This window comes from Delphinus delphis, chromosome 7 (assembly GCF_949987515.2).
Source record: "Delphinus delphis chromosome 7, mDelDel1.2, whole genome shotgun sequence".
NCBI classification, from domain to species: domain Eukaryota; kingdom Metazoa; phylum Chordata; class Mammalia; order Artiodactyla; family Delphinidae; genus Delphinus; species Delphinus delphis.
In genome coordinates this window covers 22,526,241-22,547,430 of record NC_082689.1, presented here as the reverse complement: position 1 = coordinate 22,547,430, position 21,190 = coordinate 22,526,241, and the positions used below count along the sequence as shown (strand labels likewise).

The following is a 21,190-nucleotide window of genomic DNA, read 5'->3' as shown; positions in this document are numbered from 1 at the left end:
GTGCAGCTTACGGAAACTTAGTTTTAGACATTCTCTTCACAATTATAGTCAAGTTGGGAGCAGAAGGAAGCAATTCCTATTTTCAGCTCATCAGCCCCTTTTATCAAGAGAGGAAAAAATATACCGTCTTTTTATGCATTCGAACACTTACTAATTCACTCTACAAATAAATGTGGGTACAGACTACATTAGGCACTCGGCAGGGCCTGGGAGAGCAGGCACGATCCCTGGTACCTAGAGCATACTACCTAATGAGAAGATAGTAAGAGGCAGGTGCACTACCACCTCTGGTCTATGACTGGGAGGAAGCGTCACATACGGACAAAGGATTCGGGAAAGCCAGCCAGAAAGAAATGATACCTAAGATGAAACCCAAAGAATGAGAAACTGACCACCAAAAACGAGTACTCCAGACAAAGGGAAAGCATATTTAAAGGTTAGGAAGCAAAACAGCTTGGCACATTTTAAGGAAATAAAAATTTAGAAATGCTAGTGCAAAAAAAAGGCTGAAGGAGAAGGGGGACAGGAGGAACTGTGGAGAGACGGGGCTGGAAGGATGAGGAGAGCCAGACCATCTGGGGCCCTACAAACCATGTTCTAAAGTCTGACTTTTATTTTAAAAACATTAAGAGGTGCCAGTGAAGGGTTTTAAGCAAGTAAGTCATTTGACCAGAATTACATATTTTTAAAGTTCTTGGGCTGCTTTATGAAAAGTAATCTGAAAAGGAAACCAGTTAGTAAATGGCAAAGCCAATCACGTCAACAACAACTACCACAAAATAAAACAGAAAGCAGAAAACACAGAAAATACTTAAGTATAATGACCAGTAGTCCACAAAATAAGGATGTTTAGAAACAGCTCCCAACCTGTTATACCCTAGATTAAATCGACTCTTGCATTTGCCCTATAGTTGCCTTACTATCCTCTATCCAACATCATTCCCAACTTCTGTCACCAAATAAACCTTCCTTCCCTACTATCCTAATTATATCAACCAGCTCTCTGGAATACAGTAGCCACTTGGCATATGTGACTATTTAAATTAATTAAAATACATTTTAAAATTTATTTCCTCAGTAGCAATAGCCACATTTCAAGTGTTGAACAGTAACAGATGTCTAGTAGCTACTGAGTGCCCAGCACAGATACGGAGCATTTTCATGAGTGCAGAAAGATCTACTGGACAGTGCTGGGCTATCGATGTGCCTAAAACTGCCACTTCACTACGTAAGCCTATTGAGAACAACACAGCTATCTGAGAAGGCACCTGTGAAAGCACACCCGCTCACGGTCTCAGGCCCTCACCTTGTGTATTAATGGGCTTCACGATGTAGTGAAGAATCATGCTGCACACACCATAAGACAGGCCCTGTGTTTTGGCTCATTAATCCTCACTATGCTCTAAGGAAACAGAAAAGCAGCCGGCATCACCCATGTTTTATAGGTGAGGACACCAAGGCACAGAAACTAACCTGCCTGAGGCTATAAAGTCAATAATGGAGTCACAAATAAAAGCTGGAATCCCTAATGTCCTGACTAGTCCTCCATTCATTAGAGTAGTCATGGCTGATTTAAGAACCCATGAATAGAAACTGTTCTGTTTCACCTGACCCAAGCAACCACTTGCTCTATCAAATGGATTGCTATGCCCACAGGAGGGTCATATCTGTTAGATATGTATATATATGTATATACACACACACACACACATACATGAATACATACTGTGTATGTGTGTGTATGTAAAAAAACAGAAAAATTGAAAAATATAAGATATGTATTCCCTGAGCTTGCCCTATCTTATTACATATGATGGGAAATAAAGGATATTAAAAACATCTACAGGGGCTTCCCTGGTGGCGCAGTGGTTGAGAGTCTGCCTGCCAATGCAGGGGACATGGGTTCGTGCCCCGGTCCGGGAAGATCCCACATGCCGTGAAGCGGCTGGGCCCGTGAACCATGGCCGCTGGGTCTGCGCGTCCGGAGCCTGTGCTCCGCAACAGGAGAGGCCACACAGTGAGAGGTCCATGTACCGAAAAAAAAAAAACACTTATCAAAACTAACAGCACCAAGGTATGGTATATTCCTGTGTTATTAACTTGTTTTTCAATTACATTATATGATTACCTATAAAAAAAATTACAACCTAGAAGCTCTGCATTTTGTAATCCTTATTTGCCTCTGTAACCAGCGTTAAGTTCTGATTTTTGTGTGCTCCTTCCAAACCTGTAGAAGTAATGCTGGCACAGAGAGGCAATTCTTGCATTTTCATTTCAACTACCTCATTAACTGAAAAGAGTAAAATAATATATAGGGAGACATGAACCAAGTTAGAGATTAAAGATATAAAATCCACATACAGCATTTGCTTGTGACACTCTTGAAAACAGCAATTTTAAAATGCAGCCGCCAGCATCCACTAATGTGTCTCTCTGCCCTAACACTGCAAAACAATTTACCCAGAGCTCATTTGAATGATGTAAAAAAATCTAAGAAATAATTTGACTGCACTTGCCTAACATCTGAATTCTTACATATTTTAACCGTGGTTACACTAAATATGCGGAAAAAAAAAAGGAGAAAAGGAATAGAATATTTAAAACAATTCTAAAGTATTGGGAAGCATACAAAGTAGTTATATGCTTCTAATTCTTGCCTTATTAATAAGTATGAATCACTTTATATAATATAGAAACTAAGTGAATTTTGCCAGAAAGTCAAAGCTTCCAAAGTTAACTTGACAACTCTTTCTGAATTAAAAGAGCAAATCTCCCTCAAATATGTAAGTATCATAAAGGAAAAGGGCATGAATGCTGATTTTAAATCCAGAATATAATGGTCACATCTAAATTTAGTTGTGAAAGAAAACAGAGCCATCAACTTGGGTAGTAAAGTCTCTGTTTCATCACAGACCTTGATTCAAGAATAAGTCCGCGAAAAAAACAGTTTTTAAGTTGAACTACTTACACCGCGCTCCTGGAGGCTCCATAGGAGAGTAACAGCTTGACTATATCCACGTGCCCATTCTTGGCTGCGTCATGAAGAGGTGAGTCATTCTGATACCCAGTGGTGTTCACCAACGCCTTGTGCTGGAGCAGCAATTCCACCACCTTCAGGTGCCCGTGATTGCAGGCTTCGTGCTAATTAAAGAAAAAGAAGAGTGATGAGGAAGAGCAATGAACAGCATCATAACAAAACCACACTTCAGAAAAATAAATGTGAACCTCAATCAGTAAATTGGTTCTTACCTAAATACTCGTACTAAACCATAAGTTGTTGACAGAGTAAAAGCCACTATTAATAGTCTTTATGGTAAGATGCATGGCGATCAAGATTTATGCAATTCATGGAAAAAGATTTTTTTCATTTGAGCCTTGGGTCAAGCTCTCTTAATTTGGAAGAAAATATAGCTTTGGGCCAATTATGGCTCCTAAATTGTTCTACAGTAAGAAATCTAAAACAAGAAAAAAAAAAAAACACAGAAAATATTTAACAACCAGATCATGCATAAAATCTGAAATCCTCCAAGGCTGAAGAGAACTCACCAAATCAGGGGCTTAGCCATAAGCTAAGCGGTGCACCTGCATGTATACATAAGCGCCCAACAAAGTGGATATCCTAGAATGAGTATTTATAAGAAAAGCCTCTCCAACTGCTGAAGCTACAGATACTGTATGGTTGGTGCCAATGATAACAGAAAAAACACAGAGTAGGCACTCAAAAAGAGCTTACTGAATGAATGTTCAAAGATGCTTTACATGCACATCTTTCCTTATGTTTAACGATCTGCTAAAAATGCCACTATGCTGTAGTATTCTAATAAACCTCTGGCATGCCATACTTTTTAAGTACATACTTTGAAATCTTAATAGGCGATACACCACATTAAATGTCTGTAGGTCTATTTCTAGGAGAAAGGGATCCAAATAAGGCATTAGGTCCTCTAAATCACTCACCAACTTCTACTACAGTTTGCCTGAGTGGCTTAAAAGAAAAATTAACCATTCTTTGAAAAGGTTTGCCAGGCTGTGGAGTCCAAACAACAAAGTGACTCTGATCCAGAATAAACACTCCCAGCTTAAAAAATTGGCAAGAAGTCATTATATACAACTTTAAAACCCTATGTGCACCTATTCTAATGAGACTCTCTCAATTTCTGTGAATTTACAGTTCACAGAATAAGGGCATCCACCTCATCTCTTAACACTTCTATGGCTGCATTCAAGCCACATGTTACTGTCCTAATGTAATTAGCCGATATAGCACTTGTTCCCATGTATTTGTACCATTCTTTTCCCAGACTATCCTTCACATTTTTTTTTTAGTAATAATAAGCAAAGACTTTAAAAAATGTTTAACATGAGCAAAGATTTCTACTGCCTCTGTGTGTCATACCCTACATAGGGTATAAGTGAGACTAAGACAGATCCTCGATAAGAATCACTGCCTTGTGATACATCGCTACACCCAGTTCCTCCGACCCCTCTTTGTTCCAAGAAATGTGGTTCCAATGACATGCAATGCTGCAGAATGGAGCCGGATGTCAGCTGTAGCAGTTACCTCTCCATAAATGAGCTAAATTCAGCAATATGGTGTAACTGGATTCTTAAATCTAAATGTAGTCAGTCAAAAGGTAGCCAATTTTTCGCCCGTCACAACAGAAAAGCTAGATAAAACATAATCATTTACTCTTATTTGTTGAAAATATAAGTTCTTCAGATTAAAAAGAGATTGTATATGTGGTAGAGGATGATATATAGGTGACTATATAACTATAAACTATAATAACTATAAAACATAAACAGAATGATAATAAAAAAACAAACAACTAGAAACTACCAATGGTGTCCATCCAGCATGGTCTTTAACATTCGGGTCACTTCCATTTTGTAAGAGGTATTCAACAGAAGGTATGTCGCCCTAGTAGAAAAATGAAAAGGTAGAAAGAAGTTAAAAATCATCAAGGACAGAAAAAAAATATTAAGATTTAAGATTTTACCTTCTTCAAGGTAAAATTTAAATCTCTTCTTTTCTATGCCTATTGCTCGTGAGTCAATAAATGGTAAGCTATGTATGCATGGGTTGTTCTGAGGTACCAACTCATCAAAGCCATGTGGTCCATCACTGAATACAGAGTACAAAATCTCTGCTATTAACAACCTGTATCAAAATTCATTTCAAAATACGAAGGACACTAGCCAAAGATCACCTGATCAAAATGAAGTTTTTAAAGTCACCATTTCGTTTGTGAAAAACATCCTTTCTGAGCACACATGAAAATGGTTTCTGATTTCTGTTTAAAACAAAATTAAAGCCAAGAGGGCTGCTCAGGGAAACCAATGTTAGAAAGCCAAAAACTGTTGTCTTATTGGCAGTTAATCCACTTATCCTCGAAATATTTAGTTTATATTTACCTTATTTGCTCAAAGATATTTTTTAGGCAAAAGCAAAGCTTATTTTCTCCAAAATAACTGACAGCTTACTCTGAAAAAGGCTGAATAAATAAAAGTCACATATGACAAAAGTTATACATGCTAATGTTGTGTGTTGAGAAGAGCTTCTTTAGGGAGAAGGACATCTCTCTCCTACCACTCCCAGCCCCAGCACTCTTCTGAAATGAGTTTTTCTCTATTGGTTTGAAAATGTAGAAGTCACTAAGTCCCCTAAATACAGTAACATTTGCTTTTATTGGATTGTTTCGGACTACCTCTCAAATACAGCAAATCTTAAGATGGTAGCTTACTCAGTTTTCTAAAAAAAACAAACCTGCATACAACATATATTTTTAAGATCCTAAATTAGCAAAATGACCTTAAATATTAAATGGGCCTAAAAAACAAGTATTCTGTAGGTTTCAAATCAATTGCCCCACTTCCAATAAAAAAAATATTTCCTATAGTTCCTTAGAGGTACAAATTCTATACCTCTAGCACAAGTTAACATACACTTAGCACCTTTTGCACTATATTCAAGTCAGTTCCAAATGAGCTCAGGAAAATCTGTCAAGATACAAATTTGGTTTTTTTTAAACGAACCCATGAATATTGGGGCAGATGAACTGCCAGAACCACATGCATTCCTGACCTTCAAAATGAAAGTATCCACAAAAAAATATATGTAAACCTTCTCAAAAATGTCCTCAGTCTAATTCTACATGGCAATCACAAAAACATATTAACCTAAAGAAGCCTGTAAAATAATATAAACAGAACTGTGGAATGGAAGAGTCCCATAGACAATTAGTGACAATTCAGAAGCTAAAAGCAGAATCTCTTTTCAGGTTGCTAGCCAGTGGTATTTTTCTTTCATGTCACCTCTTCATATAATCAAAGGTGTCTTCTGTTAACATTTTACCACTATACTTCCCTGAAATGTATAGCTGATTTGCAAATTGCTTGCTTTTTATATCCGATCTGCTTTTTCCTCCCTAGTACTTAAAAGCTCGTCATATTTTCTCCTTCTACTTTATGTAAATTTAATGTCATGCACATAAATAAAATTACGATAATTAGATAGGGTCCACAGTAACTGCGTAAGCTTGAACCAATATAAAGTTTCCAGGAAACAAATTAACTTCCGCTTCTGATTTCTTTAAATTACTTTCTTCTCAAACAGAATATTTTCTGAGTAATAAGCACTCACTTTTAGGCTTCTCACAACTTAAAAGAATAATTGAGATTCTCTTAAAACCACAGGGGGGGAAAACCATCTAAGAAAGAAGTATTTACCAAAGCTTATAAAAAATTTTAAACAGACTTGGTGTTTTCAAATAAAACCTTAAAGGCTGAAAACAAGGGAACATGAGTGTCATATTGAATTTTCTTATTGCTAACCTTTCATTCATAGGAAATATTCCTCATACATGCATATGGCAGTAGTATACGTTAACTTTCCAAAAACAAATACACACACACAAATAAAACTTTTTCCTTATAAAGGTTAGCTCTTCTAAAATACTATTAAGAATAAATATTTTTATAAAAATAGTACAGGACATTACAATTAAGTACAATAATGATGACTTAGCCAAATGGTTAAGCTTTTCCACATAAATGAACTAACCAGGTACCTATAATTTCTCCTTTTAGCAACTAGGTGTTGTTAAAAAAAAAAAAAAGTTTAGTCATCTGGAATGGAGCTCTAAAGTTTATTAAACATTTTCTGGGTGTCTTAGTTATTTACTGAATAAAATAATTTCACAGATGACTCGGACAACCTAGCCATCGTGACAGTAAGTTACTGGTATTACAAAGATGCTGGGTGACAAAGGGAAAAATGGAGACTGACTCCAAGAGGTGCTCTAGAAATTGAAATCTTGAAAATATCACAGATGCCAGTTTGCTTTTGAGTCCTTTGTTATTGTCTGAGGAAGCCAGTATGGAGGATAAGTAATAACATGATTTTACACACAATATAACATGACTGCCTTAAGGTATAATGAATGGTTACAAAGTCAAACCCTAAAGGAGATGCCTCACAAGGGATTTTCTCTCTACCTAAGAAATCCTCATCACCTTTGTTATGTTAGGCATACCATCCCTTGTAAGTTGCCTGCAAAATATTATCTATTATGTCTGCACCTTAAATACATCATGGCATGTCAACTTCAAGCCATTCTTCTATTTCTAATACATTCACTGCCATGGCATGAATTATGAGTAATCATTACCATTTGAAGAATCTGTGCTAGAGAACTTTGGGGCAGTTTATTCCAGCATCAACAAATTCTAAAGCAAAGGTGAAAAAACAGAATAACAAATCAAATTTTTCTCTCTGTATAATGAAATGTCAAATACTAAGATTTTTCTTATTAAATCAGAAGAATAAACAATGAGTGTTTATCTTAGTTTCTAGTAGGCATAATGCTTCCTCATAAAATCTCTTGTTTATAACATAATGTTCTCAAAATCACTTTAGCCATAGGTGACATAGATATTCAAGTACAAACATGGGGGCATGAAGAGAGCACAGTGAATCTCAACTTTTGTTCTGGTTGAATAAGGATACTCACAACATCCCAGACACAGTATTAATAAATATTCTGCTTGAAATTCCATAGTGTAAGAAAATAAATGTATAAAGAAAGAATTCAAGAATAATCCTGTCTAAGGTATGCATGCAAATGGCACTGAATGTCCAAAAACTAGTTGGCTGGCCTATAAGCCCATGATCCTGAGGAGAAAAGGATCTGAGATCTGAGAACATAAACATTATCTGCTGATGATATAGTAACTGTCTACATTCAGGCAGCCTGAATATTTAGGCAGTCTGGATATTTAATAAGAGACTTCTACTGCCAAGTACGGAGCGTTTCAAGATAAATAAGGTTAACAGATGCTTTACATTAACCCAAAAGTCCCACTTCTAGGAACTTATCCTAAGGATATGCCTGCTCACATATGAAACAAAGATTGCTCACTGCAGCACAGTTTATAAAAGCAGAACAATGGAAACACAGGCATCCATCAGTAAGGAACCAGTAAAATAATAAAAATTCATGGAACGCTATGCTACAATAGAATGTACAGAAAAGTGTGTACTAATATGGAAAGCATTTGCTTATATTTGTATAAAGAAATTCACAAGAAAGGGCTTGTCAGCAAGAGGGTGGCTGAGGACAGAAATGGGAGTGAGGCTTTCCACTGTAAATACTTTTATTCTTATTTTTGAAGCATGAAGTTATTACTCACATTTTGAAATTACATTTTAAATGGGCAATAAACTCCACATAACCACAAAGTCAAATTGAGGAGTCATATAATAAACAGAAAGCTAAAAACATATAAATGCAAACAAAACAATGTCACCATAGAGGAAAAACCAACTCTGGGAATTCTGTAAAAGACTGATTCAGAAGGCAGGCTATAAGCTAGATTTCGAACGTTAGATACAAAGGATCATGAGGGAAAAGGGAAAGATTCAGAGGAAAGGATATAAGCGGCAGAAAAAAGAACATGTGCCAAGTATTCGTAGCATTAAAGTTCAGTGTCAGAAGAAGAGGGTTCAGATCATGGCTAAGTGGGAAAATCGCTCAATTATTCAACAAATATCAATCTATTACATACCAGGCAGTGTTCTAGACACTGAAGACAGAACGCTGAACAAACAACTCTTGCTCTCATTCTGAAGAGAAAGACAGGAAACAAAAAGATCTCTAATAATGATGTCAAGAAATAATAATAGGAAGAAAAACAAAACAAGCTAAGCATATGGCAGAGACTGCTATTTTATGTACGTTCAGAAAAGTCTCTCTGAAGAGGTGGCGTCTGAGCAGAGGTCTGTAGAGGCCATAAGGACGACTGTGGATTTTATTTTAAGTGAGCCGGGAAGTTATTGGTAGGGCAGCACAGAAAAGACAAGTTATGGCTTTGGTCAGATGACTTTGGCTGTTATACGAAGAACTGAGTGCACTAAGTACAGAGGAAAAGCAGAGAAGGTAGTTCAGTGATGTGGATGAAAACTGACAACACCCACACTGCCACCAACAATGTCCACGTTCTAATCCCCAGGGACGTGTGACTATGTTACCTTACACAACAAAAGGAACTCTGCAATGTGATTAAGTGTACAGACCTGGAGGTGGGGAAGATTTATCCTGCACTGTCCGAGTGGCTCCCATCTAATCACATGAGTCCTTAAAAGCAGTGAACTCTTCCCGGCTGGGGTAGAAGGATGGAATACCAGGACTCCACCTGCTGCTGTCAGCTCTGAATACAGAGGAAGAGGTCCACACACCAAGGAATGTGACAGCCTCTAGAACCTGAGAAGGGCCCTCAGCTATAAGCCAGCCAGAAAACAGGATCTCAGTCCTACAACCAGAAGGAAGTACACAGTTCCTGCCAACAACCCAAGTAAGCAAGGAAACGGGTTCTCTCCTAGTGTCTCCAGAGAGTAGCATAGCCAACGAACTGATTTTAGTATGGTGAGACTCATACCAGGCTTCTGGCCTACAAAACTGTAAGAAAATAAATTTGCCTTGTTTTAACTCACTACATTTGTGGAAATTTGTTATGACAGCAATAGGAAACTATTTCAAGTGGTTAGGACAAGAAAATACAGGTAGCTTCCACTAGGGTGATATCTATGGCCAACAAAGATGCCCAGAGGTAGGTCTGGGGCAAGCTATTAAAGAATTTTATTAATCATGTGACTAAGTTCAAAGATCATTCTATAAAGCCATCACTGTAGCAAGGGAAGCTAACTAGCCCAACAGAAGAGTAAAACTACTGTGGGGTTCTCTGCCCTCAGTGTATCCACCAGGCATGCACAGTGCCACAGTGCACACTTAGGATCTGGGGGAAACATGGAAAATGTGGACACTGCATGTCTATAAGATGTTTCAGGGGAAAATAACAACTACAATAACAACAACAAAATCTATCTTTGACAGCAAAAAACCTCATTTGTTCCGGCTACCTGCAAAGTCATCAGGTCTGTATTCATGACTCAGCTGCAGTAACTCTTTCCTTTTCCCTGCTCCTCATTCCATGTTATAGTACAGCTGACCCTTGAACAACACAGATTTGAACTGTGCGGGTCTGCTTATACACACATTTTTTTCAATAAATATACTGGAAAGTTTTTGGAATATTTGTGACAATTTAAAAAACCTTGCAGACAATCCAGGTAGCACAGAACTATCAAAAAAATTAAGAAAAGTTAGGTATGTCATAAATGCATAAAATATATGTAGATAACAGTTTATCCTTACATAGACATAAGGTGATATTTAATATAAAATTAATAATGTGTTAGTCTTCTTACTGTTTTATAACTTTGCTCTCAAAGAATTACATTACCATACAAGATGCCTCTCTGTACAGCGTGCCTCTCTCTTGTAATTGGAGAAACTGCCCATTAGCCTATCATCACAGGTAAGTGGTTTTTAAAAAAACGTAATGATGTTTCCAATACTGTAATATGAATATGACTGTAATACTTAGGCCATAAAATTTTATGATTCATTTATAGTATATAGCTAGGCTACAGTGATGCAACTCTATCAATTACACTAGTCTACCATAAAGCAATCATATTGCTGCTTCTTATCAATGCATGAATCATTATACATGTAAATAAATACGAATTTCTTCTTCACAATATCTTTTCATTTTTGATGTCTAGTGTTAGTAATACATATACCAACTACAGTGTTTTGTATCATATAAGACAACGTTGATGCATGTACTGACAGACGATTCATCTTATAAACAGATGACGTAAACTTATGCTATCTAAATGCAGTACAGTACCATAAATGTATTTTCTCCTCCTTATGATTTTCTTGATAACATTTTTCTCTAGCTTCCTTTACTGTAAGAATACAGTATATAATACATATAATATACAAAATATGTGTTAATCGACTTTGTTTTATCAATAATGCTTCCAGTCAACAGTAGGCTATTAGTAGTTAACTTTTAAGAGTCAAAAGTTATACGAAGATTTCGACCATGTGGCGGTCAGCCCTCCTGACCCCTGCCCTGTTCAAAGGCCAACTGTAGCTTTAACTTTAGAGCCACCTCAAATCCTTTTCTGAAGGAGGTGGACACAAAGCATAAACAAGACAGCAGGATTGCAGCATTTGGTTTTCAAGTATGCACAGATTATTCATTCTCGGTTGTAAACAAAAAAATTAGGATAGAAAATGAAATGAATACTATTTATAACAGGATAAATATACTGATAAATCCTTTGATTTTTCTTCAAGTATTTGTTTGATTATTAAAATCCAGCTGAGACGGGGACATGCATTCAACTTATAATAAATTTGTAAAAGAGGACATTATTGTTAAATAGGCATTTTAAAAAACAATAGAAATCAATTAACTTTTCTTAAATGTACTATATCAGAATCTGCCAATGAATGACAGTATAGTATTTGATAAGTTCAAGAGAATCAAAATGAGTAATTCTAATTCTGGCAAGACAATTGCTAAGTAAAATGACAATCTGACAAATCTTGTATTGAAGCAATCTTGAACATATCAATGGAGAAAATTCACCAAGATGGCATCATGCCACCATTTTTTCCTGTCTTAAGATTCCACTGGGCTTTTTTCCACAGCCTACGCCAAGCACAGATTAACTATGGACTGTAGGCCCGACACCTAATTTCATGTGTAAAGTTTTATTGGTTTACATATTATCTATGACTACTTTTGCACTAAAACAGAGTTGAATAGTTAAGACTATATTCCTACAAAGCCGAAAATATTTACTCTAATTGCCCCTTTAAGAAAGATGTGCCAAACCATGGCCTAGACTCTAGGTCCTAGAGATCCTCACTAATAAAGATAAATGATTCTTACGACTGAGTGAAAAATTCTCTACCAATGAAAGCAGATGCTTAACTGCTGCTCTGAAAATAATTCCCAGTAAGCAAAATGTAGAAACTAAAGCAGTCTACATGTATGTATTAGCCAGAAAAATGAACAAAAAATATTTATTATTATGCTAGCTACTTATATCTATGAAGCATTAATAACATGTTAGGATTATTATACATTATATATTATATAATACACACACAAACACATAGATATAAGTAAAACAAAGAGGACAAAAAATATAGTCTGCTTTTTAAAATCATGCTTTGAAAAAAATCAGACTAAAACGTAACCAGAGCCAACTCCAAAAATTCAAGTTGTTCATAGGATACGAAATGCCTAGAAAGTAGTCATGTTGCAGGTTCTCCCCTTACTGGCATCAGGCGTAGAGATCCTACGTTCATCATTTATTGGAAGATAAAGCAAGAAAAAAAAAAGCGTTGGAAGAAACTCACTTTTGTGCTTTTCCCTTTCTCCACAGAAAAATACAGGAATCCCTGGACTCAATGCCTACTCCATGTTCTTCCCAGACATTTTATGTTGCTCACCAGCTTCATGTTCAGGGTCCCAAGGGGCTCTTTCCAGACCTCCCAAAGTTCCCCATCCATGCAAAGGACCCAAGGGTTTCCCAGTAAATTTACTGAAAGATCATAAAAGTTACGCTAATTTAGTACTAATCTCTCCCATATTGTATTTTCATAACACTTGCATGAATTCACAGACCAAAGTCTATAAAGCTACGATGCTAACTGCTCCCCTCTACGTGCAGCACTTGCATCAATTTCAAAGATTAACCACTACAAGTACATACACCACATGCTCAGCAAACTAGCCAGGTTCCAAAAAACGAACACTGCCGCATCCCAGGTGTAGAGGCAATAAAGGTAACTCAGTGAATAGGCTAGGAAAAGGAATGGGCTGACTGTGGGCTCCAGAGAAGCCCCTTTGTGGTGAACCACAGGAGCCATTTCTGACAATCAAATTTTCAGGTCATTGGAGAAATGTACAGACCACGTCTCGCAACCTCCCAGATCCCGGCAGTACCCACTAGGAGTGTCAACATACAGAAGCTCATCCCCTCTCACACTGCCCCTGAGCTCTGAAGTTAGGTAATAAAGATGTGTTGCCAGCAGTAACTTGGCAAGTGTCTGTCTATATCCATAAAGCATGAGAAGAATGGGTAAACAAAATGGTGAAAACTGACAAAAAACATTATGGAATAGACAAAAATGAAAGCACTTGGCAAAGCTGAAGCTGAAATACGGAAATATTGGTTTTGTCCTGCAAGATCAAGCTCCTCAGGACTAGGGGCCACTGCTCTGACGTAGGGATACAGTCCCTATGAATTTCTGCTTCTCTGGTTCACAGGAAGTATCACATCTGCTTAGGTTAATTAGCCTAGTAATCTTATATCATTTTCCACAAACTCCAAAGAAGCTGTTTTATACTGGGTCTCATTCTGAAGTTGTATTTTCGAGTAAGCATCCTACCTTAATTGAAGCAATATGGAGCAAAGTCTCTCCTCGATGATTTCTTTTCATAGCCATAAGACTACTGGGCGATAGCTTCATTGCTGAGGGACTACACATCATTCGTCTGTAACTTGGACTATTCAGTGTAGAAGGGGGCGTACCTGGTGAAGGGCTAATGGATTCATCTAATATATTACTGCTTTTCCTCCTCACTGTGTCACCAACTTTAAGTTTCTTTGAAGGTGGTGAAGAACATCCAGGCAATGGCATGTTTTTTGAGAGCACTGTTTGCTTAATAGAATTTCCACTGGTGCTCGGACTGCTGCTTCTACGTCTCTTAGAAACAGAACTGGAAAGTCTCTTGCGACGCCCACGTTTCCCATTATGACCTGATGGCAAGGATTTCTTAGATGTAAGATCGTTTTCACAGAGAGTCTTCTCAGGAGTCACTACTTCATTCCTGCTCTCAATTTCTGGAGACTCAATGTGCTCAGCCAATGGTAAAGAGACTTCAGTTAAGCTTCTAGAACATTCAGATTTTGTTATGGAGCCACTCACTAGTAAGTCTATTTTAGCATTTATCTGCGGACTAGCAATAACAGATGGTTGGCTACAGAAGGATACTAGCTTTTCCTTAAATTCCTCTTCGGAGTCAGGTTTACCGTCTTCTTTTTCTGCCTGTAAATTCCATTTTTGGTTGATTTCAGCCAAAGTTTTCTTTTTCTTTTTTTTTCCAGATTTTGTGGAAGTCTTCTTAGCTCTCTCAGAAACATCCACTGGAGGGCTTGTAGAGACAAATTCGTACATGGAGGCCTGCTGAGCATTTTCATCGTTTATCACAGGAGGATGGGTTTGCACTGAAACTTTACTCACAACATACCTGACCTTCTTACTTCGAGGACTAAACCACATTTTTATTGAATTCTTCTTATATTCTGCATCACTAAATAAACTTTTCCTAGATGTTTCTTCTTTCACATCTGATAGGAAAAAGGAAAAGAAATCTGTTACACGACAATCTCTCCCATCTTGAGCTCCCAAAGAATTTTGTTGATAGTTCTCCTAAGGTGTATCACCTTTTATTTGTGTACTTCTTCCTTCCCTCCTAGATTTTGAACTCCCTGAAAGCAGATATCCTCGTTCAACAAATATTTACAGAATCCTACTTTATTTCAGACAATGTTCTAGTGGCTGGAGACACAGCAGGGAACAAAACACGGGAAAGACAAAATATACAAATAAATAAGTAGAACATACAGTCTGCTGTATGGTAGTGTTAAGAGCCACGGAGAAAAGCTATACTAAATAAATAAACAGACTGATAGGCAGGTATGAGATTTAATAAGCAGTAGTCAAAAAAAAATTAAGACTTATTAACTGATGCTTAATTTAAAAAAAGACTTTTGAAAATCAATCAATATAATTCACTGTATCAACAAACTAAAAGAAAACCATGTGACTTTTCTCAACAGATATAGAAAAAAGCAAAATCCAACATCCATCATTATTTTTAGAAAGGTTCAGCATTAGGGATAAAAGGAAACTTCTTCGACCTGATAAAGGACATCTACAAAACTACACACCGCTAGTACCATCCTTAATGAAGAAAGACTGGAACTACTGTTTTGTTCCTATTATCTTGTTCCTGTCATCAAGAACAAGGTGAAGATGTCTGCTCTCACCATCCCTATTCAGCGTCATACTGAAAGTCCTGGATAGCACACCAAGGTAAGAAAAAGATAATAAAAGGCACACAGATTGTAAAGGAAGATATAAAACTGTATCTATTCACAGCTGACTTGATTGGCTATATAGAATATCCCAGAGAATCTTTTTAAAAAAACAAAACAGGTGACTGTAACAAGGTCACAGAATACAAGGTCAATGTACCAAGTTCAACTGCAACTGTATTTCTGTATACTAACAATGAACATGTAAACTGAAATTTTTAAAAAATCTGGTACTGTTTATAATAGTACCAAAAAAATACTTAAGTACAAGTCTAACAAAATATGTACAAGCTCTGATTGCTGAAAATTAACAATATTTATGAAAGAAATCCTATACAATTGGAAAGACATACCGTGTTCATGAACTGGAATACTCATTATTGTTAAGATGTCAATTCTCCCAGACAGATTTATAGACTGTAACATAATCCCAAGAAAATTCCAGTATGTTTTAAAAAAAAATAATAGACAAGCTAATCCTAAAATTTACATGGAAGAGCAAAGTAACTATAATGTGGAAAAGCAAAAGACCTGGATGGCCAACACAACACTGAAGAAGAACAAAGTTGAAAGGACTACGCTACCTGATTTCAACTTACTTCAGACAAAATGAATCTCGGGAATTAAAGATAATAGTCACAACTCTTCAGGTACCATCTAATGTAACCTCGAGCTATATAAACAAAAAACTAACGAGAATGAATGAACTATAACTATATACTCAAACATGCTCTTGAGCAAAAGAAGCCAGATATAAAAGAGTACATAGAAACGGCTGTAACTAATCTAACGTGTTAAGTCAGAACAGTGATCATCCCCATGGGGAAAGGAGTCAGTGACTGGAAACAGGCAATGAGAGGGGCTTCTAGAGTACTGTTTATTCTTCTGGGTAAGTTCAGTTTGTGAAAATTCATCAAGTTATACATTTACGATGTATGTGTTATATACTATATAAGAAAGTTTTTTTAAAAAAATACGTATTTATAATCAGGAAATAAAACACAAAGATTCGTTAGAACTTTAAAAAAGAAAATAATCATTGTCCCTAATGACATTTTGTGAGTGAGCACTCTTTACACAAACACCTTGCTGCTTCAGCTAAGGTCATGAAGAAAGGCCTCTCTGAGGAGCTCACTTTTAAGTTGAGACCTAAATGACAAGAGGGAAGCAGTCACTTACGGATCTAGGAAAGTGTTTCCCAGGCAGAAGGCAGAGTAAGTGCCAAGGTCCTAAGATGGGAACCAGTTTAGCATATTCCATGGATAGCATGCCATTGTGGCTGGAACTTGGAGAAGGAGCAGAAAATGGAGGGAAATGAAGTCAGGCAGGTAAGCAGAAGCATTCTATAAAAAGCTCAGTCTCGGGGTTTTTTGCTGCTACTCCTCATTCCACTCACTTCTGAGGTGGGAGGGATCAGGACTTTATCTGCAGTCTCTCCCTTAATAATCATATATATACATAACATACACGCAGTTATTTATGTATACGCTGGCAACTCCAAATGTGTAAGTGCAGCCCAGACCTCTCCCCTGGACTCCAGGCTCCACTATTCAACTGCCTACTTAACGACTCTACCTGCATGTCTACTCCTAGTAAGTATCTCACACCAAGTATGACCAAAACTTGCTCCTCCTAAAATTTTCCCATCTCAGTAAATGGCACATCCATCAGTTTGGCTGCCTTAGGACAAAACCCTTAAGAGTCAAACCTGTCTCTGTTCTCTCTCTCACATTCCATATATAAATTACAAGTTCTACCAGTTCTACCTGAAAAATACATCCAAAATCTGACTACTTTTTGCACCTCCACTCTTACCACCACAGTACCATACTGTCTCACTAGATTACTGCCCCACCCTCCTTTGTCCTCTCCCTGACGATGTCTTTGCCTCCTCCGTTCTAAGTCGATTCTCAACACAGCAGTCAGTGGTCCTTTTATAACTGGTCAGATCCTGTCACTAAAACCCACCAAGGCTGTCAATCTGACTCTTAATAAAAGCCACAATTTTAGTCTAAAAGGCCAGAAATAACCAGACCCTCCATTTCCTTCCTGATCTCACCTGTTCTTTCCTTCCTCACCATTCCAGCCACTGGGCCTCCCTATTGTTCCTCAAACACAAGAGGTATGCTTCTGCCTCAAAGCCTTCACATTTGCTGACCCTTTGCTTAGAGACCTCTTCCCCAAATATCTGCATGGTTCACTCTCTCACCAACTACAGGTCATTGCTCAAAGGTCACATTTTTTTGTGAGATCATCCCTGACACTCTATTTAAATTTACAAATTCTCACCTCCTACTTATTTTACACCTCTTTTTGTGTCTTGTCTGTCTCATCCCATCAGAATATAAGCCCCAGAAAGGCAGAAGTTTGTATCTTTACCCTGCCATTCCCCAATGTCTACTCAATGTCTAACACATAGTAGATGTTCAACCAATGCCTCCTGCTAAATAAATGAACTTAATGGGATCATACAACCCAGCTAAAGCAAGCTGGATCTCATTCAGACTCAATTCAGGAAGAAGAATGTTTTATGCTTTAGAATGACCACTCTGGCTGCTACTGAGAAGGAACTTTAGAAGAAAAGAATGGACACAGTGACCAGTTACATAGCTATCATCCACTAGAAAGATCACAGTGGCTCTGACGAGCACTGTAGCAGTAGAAATGGTAAAATACAAAACCTAAAAGGCTACTAATTAAACAAATAGGCAGGGGAGAGATGATAAAATGCTTAAAGCCCAGTAGCAAGAGGGTGTATGATACATTTCAGTAACTAAAAGACAACCAGTACACTTGCCTTGCAGAGAGAGCAAGGAATAAAGTGGTTTAAAGATGAAGACTATAAAGCGATAGTCAGACCGTGCAGATTCTAGCTGGCAATGTTAAAGACTTCGATACCTATGCTAAGAGCAATACAAAACCAATAAACTGCTTTATATGAATCAGGTGGCATGACTACACCTGTGTTTTTAAAAGATCCCTCTTGGCTTGAGTGTGGGAGAATAGGTCGGAAGAAGGCAAGAGTGGATGCAAGAATAATTATTAAGAGGCCGAAAGAGGAGTCTAAGTAGAAGACGACAGCCTGGGGAGGTGATAGTAGAAAAAGAAAGAAGTAGAATTATTTGAAAAATATTTAGGAGATAAGATTTACAGGATTTGGTGATGAAATGAATAAAGGAGAAGGTGACAAAAACAATTCATATGTTTCTGGCTTGCACCACTGAAGGCACCTAGAGAAAAAACACTGATGCTGGAAGAGACAGGCCGCCCGGGCTCCTGAACATCCCTACACACTCTTGCAGGATGTACCAAGAAGGCAAGGCCCTGGCTGCTTTGTACCCAGGCCATTGCTCAGGGCTGTGTTTGCAGCAAGCCACCGTGAGGGATGCAGTAGTGTCTCCCCAGGGGAAGAAAAGCTCCCCTATTTCTGCTTATTATAAAAACAGTCAGTTCCCCAAAGCTCAGAGCTCCTTTCCTATATCGCAACCCCCTGTACGTGCAGGAAGCCATGACAGGCCCTTTGCCAAGTATCATCAAAGATGCAGCACTGCACTGAGGAACTTCAGGGACAATGTGATAAAATATTTGCAAATTTTACACGTACATGCTCTTTCACAAAGCAACTTTACCTCCAGTAACCTATCTTACAAAATATACAAAATATTCATACATGTGCCTGAAAACATAGATGTGTTCATTGCAGCCATATTTGTAATAGCCCAAATTAGGAAAAAAGTCAGTGTTCACTCACCGGAAATCAGTTAACTATTGTTCATCAATTGGAAATCAGTTAACTATGCAGCATTTATATTACAAAATCTTATGTAGCCGTGATACATGTCAATTAACATGCAAACATCCTCAAGACACTTTAAGTGTAGCACAACCCTATTTACATTTTTAAAATTCTATTGTGTTTATGTCCAAATATTTTCATAAATTCATAAAAGAAAGACTAGGAAGGTTAAACAATGAAAACAGTACCTCTGAAAAAGATGTTGGGTTTTTTGGTTGGGGATAAAGGGTGAAGGGGGGACTTTCACACTTTACACACTTTTATATTGCTTAATCAGTTACTAAGAGAATGTTCTCTTATATTTCTTAGGTAAATTAAACAAATAGAAAATAAAATACATGAAGTTATATACCTAATTGGTGATAGAGCTGGCATTTGAATTCATGTTGCCACTAAGTAAACATCAAAAGTTTCACTAAGTACACACTATATGTGATATTGTGATTTACAAGAAATATGTATTTGGTCTTTGTCCACTGTCCCAGGCACATAGTTCCTAAAACCCTTGTAATTTCCTGTATGAACCACAGGGGCATCTTTTGTTATATTTAGTTGTGTTCCCAGTTCCCAAAATAGCTCCAATGAAAAAGGTGAAATGGGTGTCTTTTATTATTCATAACAAGCCCCATTTCAACCACACCTGAGTTTATGTTAATGAGGTGACTTTTGCAAAGCCCCTAATGATGGGGGCTTGTTGCCAAGGGAACCAACCTGGATTATAGGGCTAGAAATTTTAGTCCCACCCCCTGACCTCCAGGAAGAGAGGAGGGATTGAGGTTGAGCCAATCACCAATGGCCAATGATTTAATCAATCATACCTATGTAAAGAAGTCTCCATTAAAAAACCCCCAAAACAGGGTTAGAGAGCTTCCAGGTTGATGAACGTGTGAAGCTGCTGGGAGAGCGGCACACCCAGAGGGGGCATGGAAGCCCCTTACCCCTTCAACATACCTAGCCCTATGTATCTCTTCTGTCTGGCTGTTCCTGAGGTATATCCTTTTATAATAAACCAGTAATCTGGTAAGTAAAATGTTTTCCTGAATTCTGTGAGACACTTAGCAAATTATTCAAACCTGAGGAGTTGACGGGAGCTTCCAATCTATAGCCAGTTGGTCAGAAGCACAATCTGGACTTGAGACTGGCACCTGGGGTGGGGGGGGGAGTGGAGGCTGGGTAGGAGGGGCAGTCTTGTGGGACTCTTAACCTGTAAGATCTGACACTATCCCCAAGTGGACAGTGTCAGAACTGAGTAAACTGTAGACACCCAGCTGATGTCACAGGATGGCATGATGTGTGGAAAACCCACACATCTGGTGTCATAAGTGAAACAGTACTGTATGTAACACAGTAGTGTGAGTAGAGGAGACACAGTGGAGAAGTGAGCCTTTTTCTACACACATATAGTATAATCTTTGTACGTATTGTATTTTTTCAGACCTACTGATCTTGCCTGTTAACAGATGCTCCAGAAAGAGTCAGTGATGAACTGTACAGTTTTCCCTTTCTGATTCTGGCAGTGATCCCTCTTCGGGCTCTCTTGCTTTGTTTTTGCCTTTAAGCCCATTCACTTTTCTTTAAAAAATATTCCCTTGAAATTCTCTTCTCTCGCCCCACACAGGCAGGTGAAACCCAGGTCAGCCCAGCACAGAGGTGTGCACATAAATCGTGCTCAGAAAACATTGATGAATTGATGAATAAATTATCTGATATCCTCTCTTAAATCCTGACAGGTATTGATACAAGGGAGGTTAGAATTCAATTTAAGGGCTAGAAGAAATCTGGAGGATCACCTGTCCAATTCTCTCATTTTAAATATGAGGCATTAAAGTTAAAAAGGAGAGGAAGGGAGTCTCCTAACTCCC

At 37.8% G+C, this 21,190-nt stretch overlaps 1 protein-coding gene across 1 annotated transcript in view; it reads right to left on the bottom strand.

The window, feature by feature from the left end:
• BARD1 (BRCA1 associated RING domain 1) overlaps positions 1 to 21,190 on the bottom strand; it is a 75,708-nt gene that overhangs the window by 32,982 nt on the left and 21,536 nt on the right. The window contains exons 4-6 of the mRNA XM_060015551.1: positions 13,821 to 14,782; positions 4,841 to 4,921; positions 2,969 to 3,141 (exon numbers count right to left, since the gene is read on the bottom strand). Coding sequence (XP_059871534.1) covers positions 2,969 to 3,141; positions 4,841 to 4,921; positions 13,821 to 14,782 — 1,216 coding nt within the window. The remainder of the gene's footprint in view (positions 1 to 2,968; positions 3,142 to 4,840; positions 4,922 to 13,820; positions 14,783 to 21,190) is intronic.